General features: G+C 38.1%; 1 protein-coding gene across 1 annotated transcript; it reads right to left on the reverse strand.

Annotated features, from left to right (window-relative positions):
* Positions 1–806: 806 nt before the first annotated feature.
* On the reverse strand, positions 807–10,357 carry lgi3 (leucine-rich repeat LGI family, member 3). Its single transcript, XM_030144177.1, has 9 exons — positions 9,823–10,357; positions 8,927–8,998; positions 8,258–8,329; positions 7,209–7,280; positions 6,851–6,922; positions 6,426–6,595; positions 6,172–6,336; positions 5,991–6,081; positions 807–2,791 (listed from the first exon to the last, which is right to left on the reverse strand). The coding sequence occupies exons 1-9, from the start codon at positions 10,002–10,004 to the stop codon at positions 2,062–2,064; spliced, it is 1,626 nt and encodes a 541-aa protein (XP_030000037.1). The 5' UTR covers positions 10,005–10,357; the 3' UTR covers positions 807–2,061.
* Between the last annotated feature and the right edge of the window lie 316 nt (positions 10,358–10,673).

The raw sequence follows: 10,673 nt of genomic DNA on the forward strand, positions 1-10,673 counted from the left end.
CTGAGTGGACTATGACGTATTCCTTCGGACCATGAGTCTTATATGAAAGAAAATTTTACAAACAGTATCATGTAAGGACACAATTTTTGTTAGATGTTGGAAGAGGTTTTACAACTATTACAGTAGCATTAGTTAACTATTTCCTTGCTCACCAGTTTACACTTCAAGACTAAATCTACAGTTTCTAAGTCAACAGTTTGTTTTGGATGCCTTGAGAAATGTTTGGACTTTAACCCTTTAACCCTCCATGGTGATTGAAGCATTATAAAAAAAAAAGGATTATTTTGACATTGATTGACCATGTAAACCTTGAGATATTATTAATAGATAAATAGATACCTTTACATGTTTTAATTGCAAATAAATGAATTTTTTCCCCAAATTGAATTATATTATTTTTGTGTATTTATGGGTCCAATATGTTAATAAAGTAAGATAAAGTGCAAGAGGATTATCAGATAATATAGGTGAAATCGTGTTAAAAAAAATTATACCAAACAAATGTATGGTTAACATTTGTAATGTGTTATATGAAGGCAAAATCAGAAGTATTGAAAGACGCCAATAGGCTCAGACCCCTAAGAGTTCAACACCTTCTTCCACTACAAACCACTAGACAAGTGGGTACAATAATACATTACATACTACAAACTATGTATCTATTCAATGTAGGAACTAGCAGCCCCCCCAGAACCCGGAAGTTGGTGTGTATTTCGTCTACCATTTTTTACAGTGGGAGTATATGGAAGTGTCGCTACTCTGATATACATCAAAGACTCTGGATGAAACATGCTATAACACTGAAGTAAATGTACATATTTTTTCCACCAAAGAGTTTCAGTTTTATTTGAAGATCCATGCATTCTTAAATCAACAAACATGTTCTATATGTTGTTCACTTGAAACTTTTTTTTACATTTATAAATGATGGGATTTCATTCTTATTTTTGTCATCCACTGTTACAAAAGCTCCACAGCCTCAAAGCCCAACACTCAGCTTTATCGACAAAGACTAGAGTGTACCAAATTCATAACATGACTGGCAGTAATTTCAGATGTTCTTATAATCTGTTGCAGTTTAAAAGAACCTCTAAAATTACTGCAAAAGTCTACTTTTGGGGCACCATTGAGTGACTCATGACATAAGCCTTTCAGGGGCCAAAAGCAGGATTTAATTGTATGCCTCCTGCTTACCTGGGTGCAAATATACACAGCAAAACATTAAACACAGTGTATGACTTTACATTAAAAAACATAAAATAGCATTAAACTCTCTTATAACCATAAATAACATGTCTGATTTTGTCTCAAGTTTTGAAATCAGTTCATTTTACCACCAAAATATCCTTGTATGTCCAAGTTTTAGTCTTGGGTACTAAGTATGCAGACTGTATATATTAAAAATAGAATGTTTGCAGACATAAATTGTGAATAAAATTAACAGTAATTAAGTGAGTTTACATTTTCTAGGGAGGTCTCAGGTGACAGGCTGGTTCTTAAATTAATTATTTCATCATTTGAGAACAAACTTCATATTCAAAACAGGCACCATATATCAACAAAAACATAATCATGGATGTAAGGTATTGCAGTGATACGTATTGCTTGTTTTACACAGTTCAAATCATTTTCACAATTTCATGCAAAAATCTTCACAGATACATGAAATTTAGGAAAACCTCCATAGCATTCAGTCTTATTTGTTAATAATCCAGTAGATGTACATGCACATCATTTTCACATTAGTTAGGTACATAATACAACATCATAATCCCAAAAAAACATATATAAGGATGAAACAAAGCAGAGATGCTGCAGTGACGTGGCACTTACACTGGCATGTTACTGATGCTGTGTTAAACGATTCACTTCAGATGTTAAAGGATAGTGCATAAAAATAGATCAAACATTCATTTAATTATTTGCCTCGCTTAAAATGTCAGATAAAATAGCAAACCTTTAGTTACATGGCTTCAATATTTCGCAGTTTTTTATTTATTTGGCACATGTTCATATACTGTATATTCAGACACACCTCTCTTCTCTTTGATAGTAACATGTCTACTTGGCACTGAGATCCACCACCAGGTGCTGGTAAGCCAGGGTGTTGCCTTTGAAACTGGCAGCCAGCAGAATGTCCTTGTTGTCGACAGATACTAAGCTGAATGCCCGTGGAGCTCTCATGTTGAGCTCCTGGAATGGCTTAAAGCGCTGTGTGAGGTCATCCCACAAATATACTCTGGAGAAGGAGAAATCACTTCCAAGGATGAGGTACTGGCGGAGGCCAACTGTGAAAGGATACACAGCCATTGAGCCCCGAGAGGGGAGAGTCTGGATCTCCACAAAACGCTGCCCTTCCCAGCGGAGGATCTTGGAGTCACCAATGAAGCGTGTCAGGCAAAGGTACAGAACTCTTCTGACCCAGAAGTGCTTTACCATCTGCACATCGGCTAACTCTGTGATTAGGGAGTGGAACGCAAACTGCTTCTGGTTTCGGTTCCACTGGTAAACCACCGGGGGTTGTGAGGCACTGGACAGGATGAGGTGAGGCTTCCCCCCAACATCCAGAAACTCCACATGGGTATCCCGGTGCCAGGGATGGAGGGATTGGTGTGAGTAGAAACCATTGCTGTTCCACCGATAGATGCTGGTGGATCCAGCCTTGGAACTGTCTGCTACCACAAAGTACCACTCTCCATCCAGCTGGAAGGTCTCCACAAAGTTGGGCTTCCTCACACGAGTGGTGTCAATGTCTTGGATCTTTACAAAGCGTTGAGGGTCTTCTTCCCACCTGAAATTACAAAAAGCCTGATTAGTGGTCCTGACATAATCTCTACTGTGGTCTGGGGTGCCGATAAGGGGGGTAAACATGAGAAATTCTTGGGGCCCAGTGTTTGTGGGGGGTCCATAGAGCAGCTGAGGGGGCCCGGTGGATATGCAAGTTGTGAAAATTTCTTGTAAAATCTGCAGCAGAAGAGAGGTGTAGAAGTCCGCAGGCGAACTGTGAATGTATGTTGTATGTTAAGTTTCGTTTTCACGGTATCATAAGTGATGGTGTTTATGGAGTGCACCCTCACGCCCCCCCCCCCCGTCTGACAGATTGAGAAGATAGTCAATCTCTGTAGGATTCACAACAATTATGCTTTCATGGGGTCCATAACTGGTAGCAGCACCTGACTGTGGTTAAGGCATTCTGTGGCGGAAGAAGTATTCATATCTTTTACATAAGTAGAAGTATTTCAAACAAAATGTACTTCAAGTGTGGAAAGAAAACATTACTTTTGTGCATTAAAATGGTGCCTGTCAATGTATTACTACTATTATTATCACTTCTGTATTAAAGAGGCTATATGTAGTATTTCTACAAAAAATATATTGTTTTTAATTATCAAAAATTGTCATTAGAGAGTTTAGAAAAAAGAGATCTGAAATTATGCTTAAGTCATCACTGTATTGCTTTGCAGAGATAAGAACTGAATATTGAATTCACACCAATGGACCAAGAGATTAATGTGACCACTAGAGGGAGTAGTGAGTCACCCTTCCAGTCTTCCATGGTGAAGAAAACTAACACCACACGTCTTTGACCAAAATGTCAGCTGAAACCACAGTGCTTCTTGTACATAGGTGAGTTTGATTACAAGGCTTATTAACATATTATGTTATTATGTGATGTTATTATCTTTGCTAAGTTGTTCCATTTGTTGATCCACAGTTCCGACAAAACTGTGACAGTTCTGACTGTGTTTAGATCAGGGGTGTCACACTCATTTTCTTTCAGGGGCCACATTCACCCCAGTATGATCTCCAGTGGGCCGGACCAGTAAAATAATAACATATTAATCTAGAAATAATGACAACTCTAAATTTTGTCTTTGTTTTAGTGCAAAAAAAACCCCCATTAAATTATGAAAATACTTACTTTTACAAACTATCCAAACAAAAAAGATGTGAATAACCTGAAAAAAAAAAAAAAATTCTTAATAAAAATAAGTGTAATTTTAGCCAGTGAAAAAAGTAAAATTACAGTATGGTAATATTTACATCTACAACGTTTCCCTAAAAATCTGAATAACGTGAACAACTTGAAATGTCTTAAGAAAAACAAGTGCAATTTTAACAATATTCTGCCTCAGTTTACCAGTTTATCATTTACACATGTGCATTACAACTTACATTACAATTACGAATACACAAAACATTTAGTAACAGGCAGAATATTGATAAAATTGCATTTACTTTTCTCAAGACATTTCACGTTGTTCATATTTCTTCAGGCTATTCACATTTTTTGTAAAAGGATTATTTGTTAATGTAAACATTTTCATATAATTTTACTTTTTTACACTAAAACAAAGATAAAAGCTGCAGTTGTTATAATTTATAGGTTATTATTACAGTATTTTTCTGGTCTGACCCAACTGAGATCTAACTGGTTTATATGTGTACGTATAAGAACCTGAAATAAAAGGATTTTTACACAATAGATTAATATCTTCAGTGTCATTTTTGCGTTTCACATATTCATCCCACGGGCCAGATTGGACCCTTTGGCGGGCTGGATTTAGCCCCCGGGCCGCATGTTTGACATCTGTGGTTTAGATTCTTCCACACAGATCTTTAGTGCAGCTGCTGACAACACAAGCTGCACAGAAAACTGAGATGGTTTGTGGTTTTACTGTGGCTGTTTTCTGTCTAAAAAGAGAGCTAAGCTAACAGAGCTATAAACCAGGGGTGTCAAACTCATTTTAGTTCAGGGGCCACATTCAGCCTAATCTGATCTAAAGTGGGTCGGACCAGTAAAATAATATAAATAATAGGATAAGAACTTATGAATAATGTCGACTCCAAAGTTTTCTCTGTGTTTTTGAGTGAAAAAAGTAAGATTCTGTAATGAAAATGTTTACATCTACGAACCGTACTTGAACGTAACATGAACAAATATAAACAACCTGGAAATTCTTAAGAAAAATAAGTGTAATTTTAACAATATTACACCACAGTTTATCATTTATACATGTGTATTACAACATACAGATTTCAGTGGATCTACAAATACACAAAACATTTAATAACAGACAGAATATTGTTAAAATACTACATACTTCTCTTAAGACATTTCAGGTTGTTCATATTTTTTGTGAAAAGCCAGTCTGTAAATGTCAACATTTTTGTGTAATTTCACTTTTTTGACACTAAAACAAAAAGAAAAAAAATAGCTTTTTTTCATTATTTATAGGTTATTATGATAGTATTTTACTGGTCTGACCCACTTTAGATTGAACATCCTTGACTGATAATATCTTCAGTGTAATTTTTACATTTCACAAATTCATCCCAGGGACCAGATTGGACCCTTTGGCGGGCCAGTTTTGGCCCCCGGGCCGCGTGTTTGACACCTGTGATGTAAACTATCAGTTGACACAAGACATGAAGATTAGAAGACACAGTGACTGTCAAAGTAACTGGCTATGAGTGTTTGTGTGAAGACGAAAACCTGATGATACCATAATTCAGATGTGTGTAAACAATAAGCTTCATACTTTATTCAGTGACTGATACTGTCTGTGGGTACATTGCATTGATTTGTTGGTGGTTTTGGTAGTCCTAAGTGTGGTACCCAACATCCCTATGCTGTTGAGAGTTTAGCATCTTAGAACTACGTATAGCCCCTTTAAAGGTTTTGATTGGTTTTTTTTTTCTTTAGAATTAGAGGAAATTTCTTTTACCATGAAGGCAAAAATACAATAAAAATACATTTAGAGATATGTGGTTTTCACTGGACAGGACAGGAGGAAAATTATAAATAATATATTGAATATTAAATGTTAAATGATTGATGATGAAAATGATTTTGAGATGTAGTGGAGCAGCAGTGTAAAGCAGAATGAAATGGAAACATGCAAGTAAAATATATTAAACCTCAACATTTGAAGAAACTTAGTTACATTCTACCAATGAAGAACCCCAATGCAAAGTTAAAGTCTCACTTGTAGATATGAGAGCCACCAAACAGCTGAGCCACAACCATATATAGAGTGTTGTTTATCACCACCGGTTTGCAGTACACGGCAGAACGAGCTGCAGGACAAACAGAAAGAATAAAAAGGCATTTACGGCATATTGTTTTAATATTGTATGGTGAAGTTTTTAGATGCTTCAAGTGCTTACATGTGATATTATGAAACTTCCTGAAGAGCATCTCCACATGATCCCATATGTACAAGGTGCAGAATCCAGAATCAGGCTGAGCAAAGGCTACAAACTGATCTCCATTGAACTCATAGGACTCCACAGATACAGAATGGAACGGGAAGGTTTCATAAACAGCAAAATCTACAAGCAGAGAAACAATTCACAGAGTTCAGAAGTCATTTTTTCCCACACTGACACCTTTTTCAATGAGACAAGGCTGAAGGTGACACCTGCGCTGATGCAGTTGAAATCTCGTGGTGTGAGATCATGAACTCTGCGTCCCTGGAACTCAAAGGGGCTGGCGCAGTAGATCGCAGGAACGGAAGTGTTGGTTTTCTCCATCCAGTCTACAAGCCACTTAATTTTACAGTCACAGTGGAAGGAATTCCCGCGTAAATCTCTGATTAATAAGCATAGAAATGAAACATGTTTAGTGTCCAGAGCTAAAGTACAGAACACAGTCGCAACAGAATGGAAACTGGACAAAAGAAGTTTCAGGTACAATCACACACTCCAGTAAAACAGTCTTTACAGAGGAGTGCGGTATTCCACCGAGCCCTCAGGGAAACCAAACTACTGTTTTTCAGTCACAGATTGTAGGGTCAGACCACCAGGGAGGTAAACACACTTGTGATTTCAGAGTAGGTGTACTTACAAATCCGTGAGGATGTCTAGATGTTTGAAGAGATCTCTGGGCAGCTGCTGCAGGTTATTGTTTGAGAGAGATCTGAAAATATTCACAAGAAAGAACAGCTTGTAATTCCTAAATAATCTGTCTCCTCTGTCCCTCTTTATTTTATCCCTCTTTCTTTATTATTATTATTATTTCTAGACGGCATTTGTAATAAAATGTAACTTGTTCATTTGTCAGCCGTAACAATGATGAACCTCGGTCGTTCACTTGACTATCCAACAAGTTTTTTATCTCTTTTAGCTGCACAGTAACAGCACTGTGACATTTAGCATCATACAAGCTTCATTATTTTATGTGTATGAGGTGAACAGTTACTCACAGATGTGTCAAGGATTTTAGTCCTCTGAAGGTGTACTTTGAGAGAGCCTGGATGTCATTATTTTCAATGAACCTGAGAAAGAACAAACCAAACTCAGAAATGTAGCTGTCATTGCTTGTGTAGTCGTGAAGTCCATAATAAGCAACAGTTGTTACAGTAGTGAATGTTTTGTTTTTGCGGCACAAAAACTTAAAATATTGGTTGAGGAACAGGGTTATGGTGGAATCAAATGAAGGACAAATATTTGCATTCTATGATATTTTTCCTATTTTATAGTAACTGCACTGCTTCCACAGTTGCGATTACTGTTGTAAAAATGAGATGCTGACCAGAGCCAGGACTGCAAAGGTCTGTGTGTCAGCATCATTCGATCCAGGCTTGTCTTTGTTTTGTCTATTGATAGAGGAAGACACACAGCATGTGCAGTCTCTCTGGAGCTGGCTGCGTATGAAATGATGTCCTTATTAACATTCACAGCAGGTAGTGTTGGTCATGGCAGTGATGCAGAGGTCCGATGGGTGGGCTGCAGCCAGAGCCACATGGCGAGGAGCTTGAGGCATGGCCATCGCTGAGAGCTGCACACTCCGAGCCATCAGCTAACTACTTTCTAAAGCCCATCAATTCAGAAAATGGCATATTCAGCTTTATCACACTACAGAGGCAGCAGACTTTCAGTCGTAGGAGGATTTATTTTCAGTTTTACTTGTAGCTTTCTTTGCCGTACTGCAGAGGCCAACCCTGAAATCTTTTGGCCCAATCTGGCCTTAGATAAGTAAGTGAATTTCTCACTTCACAGGGAAATAAACCCACCTACACATGCTGTAAGTAATGCTTCACAAATGTAAGAAATAAATTAAAGAGAAAATGAGTGAAAACAACCTTTGCTCCTTGAGGAAAAAATGAGGTACTTTATTATTATTATTATTATTATTATTATTATTATTATTATTATTATTATCATTATTATTATTATTATTATTATTATTATTATTATCGCATCCCACAAGGGTCATCAGCTTGTATTTAACAGCACAAAGTGAGACACTCACAAGTACTGCAGGTGTGACAGACCGGCGAAGGCATCATCAGCAATCATGGTGAATGTGTTGGAGTTCAAGAGCCTGTAGAAAGGAGGGAATCATAAAATCACTCTAATGGATATTTCAAAGGAAAGCTGGAACATTTTAATTTTAATACTTAATGTTTTACATTTGCCTCTAGGTGTATGGAGGGATTCTTTAGAAAAGGACTAAATGACCCACATACATAAATGATCAAATCCCAATCCTAAATATATTAAAAAGTATCTACGGGCTAAAGACAAAAAATAAAAACATATTCAGAATTTACATGTTCTCACATTTGCAGACCAGCACACAAAGTCAAACACACACACAAACACAAGCTCATGATTGCATCAGTGGAGATAAACAGGCCTTTGTGTGGCAGAGCAGAACTGAAGGGAGTCAGTCATTGGCAATGACACTGATACAGAGCCACTTTACTCTTATTACTGCTATGTCACCACTGTTTTCAATAACCATTCATTTCTCCTAGCTGAAGTGCTGTCATTGTCACTGCAAACAAAAGACGTCTGCAAGTACTACAGTACCAGCTATGTGAAAAAAAAAAACCTGTTATAAAGTAATGGGACTGGATATGACATTTATGGTGTAAGAAAGATGCTAAATTAAAAGTTTGATGTTTGGAGAACTTACAGGAATTGCAGTAGGTGTAGGTGTGAGAACGCTCCCTCTGGGATCGTATTGAAGGCTGCGTTCACCATCGTCCTGTTTGGGGAAATAAACCCATTACTGTACATAACAAAAGAGTGAAATATCTCCTCTAATTCCACCACTACAATTCTTCTCCTAAACACATGGCAGTCCTCACACTGTGAAGTTCAAGGAAGGTGAAATCTTTAAAAAAAAAAAAGTGGGACATAACTTCCTTCTTCTCATCAATACTTCCTCCATGATAAAATGAGGACACCTCCACTACTGTGTACTTGAGTCCCTACTTAATATTCATCACACAAGCAAAAGCAATAAGTGTTGGGGTCGATATGAGATGAAAGCGAGGACCTCATGACCTTGTAAACACAACCTTCCTCCATAAAGTGTTAAGCTTTCAATTCCATTATATGTGCTCCATTTACTTATTCCTCTACTCTCTTCAAAATTAAATGTCTCAGAGGAGAAGCAGGTCTCCTGCAGTGAAAAGGGGAATCTATTGTTAGTATTCCTCCCTGGAGTTCTTCAGGATTTTACTGCTGTGCTCCTTCAAATAAGTTCAGCATATGGCAGAGGAACATTATCATTATTATGTAATGCAGTCTGCTGTGCAGCTATCTGCTAATAGAATACAATAAAAACAGCACAAGAAAATAAAAATACCTCCATATATATATATATATATATGTATCTATGCACCTTAATTCTCTTCAGAGTTATTAAAATCAAGCAGGGTTTAGTGCATCATTACATAATGGGAGCTGACATCAGAGATGCAGCCATCTGTACCAGCCTGCATACTGCTGAGACTTCAGACAGGTTATGAAAAGATGCTTTAATGCTCTCCTGTGTGGCAAATCCATACATGAGTTTTGACTCACAGAGATATGATTCCAGGAGGGAAACTCTTGGGGATAGCCTTGGTATCAACACAGAAGGCACTGTCTTTGGTGCAGGAGCAGGTCGCAGGGCAGCGGGGTATCTTGGGGGCTCTCCTGGCGTTTGATTCCCTCAGCAGGAACAGACATAAAACAGAAGAGTCAAACATATGAGCCTCATCCATCTTGGTCCAAACTCCGGCATCCTTGAACCGTTGCAAAGGGAATCCGTGTGGCTGAGCTTCTTGAAGTTTCTTCTCAGTGGCGAGTGTTGGTTTGTTTAGAGAGGTGGTGGTCAGCGTGTCTACAACCCCAGCAGTTTGGAGAATGCTGAGCGAAGAGTTGAGAGAGATAGCATGAGAGATAGGAGTGGGTGAGAGAGAAAAAAGGAGGGAGGAGGATGAGTAAGGGTAGTTGTCTGTATCCTTTGTGGGTGTGGGTGCTCTGCAGCTTCCCTGGCTCGGTGTTACCTCTCTCTGTGTCTGACAGGAGCTGCTGCGATAGTGCACACTGCAGGAATGACGAGCAGGGCTGTTTTCTCAGCACAAGGACCTGTATGCAGCGTCGCTGAGCTGACAATGAATAATTTACTATCACATACACAGAATGCCTTTAAACAACAGAGCGGAGAGGAGAAGAGATGGAAGGAGGGCTCACATCAGTGCTGATCAAAGATCGTAGTCTGAATATCTGCATGTTTTGTAGATTTTTAATCAAATGTAAAGTCATGACAAGCTGCTGCAGTCAGGAGAGCTGACAGGAGGCATTTGTATGCATGAAAAACATTTGTATGCATTCATTTGTGGAGTAGTGGTTGTTTGTGTATGTGAAAGGAGGAAGAGTCTGGCAGTTTC

This window comes from Sphaeramia orbicularis, chromosome 9, assembly GCF_902148855.1.
Source record: "Sphaeramia orbicularis chromosome 9, fSphaOr1.1, whole genome shotgun sequence".
Lineage (NCBI taxonomy): Eukaryota > Metazoa > Chordata > Actinopteri > Kurtiformes > Apogonidae > Sphaeramia > Sphaeramia orbicularis.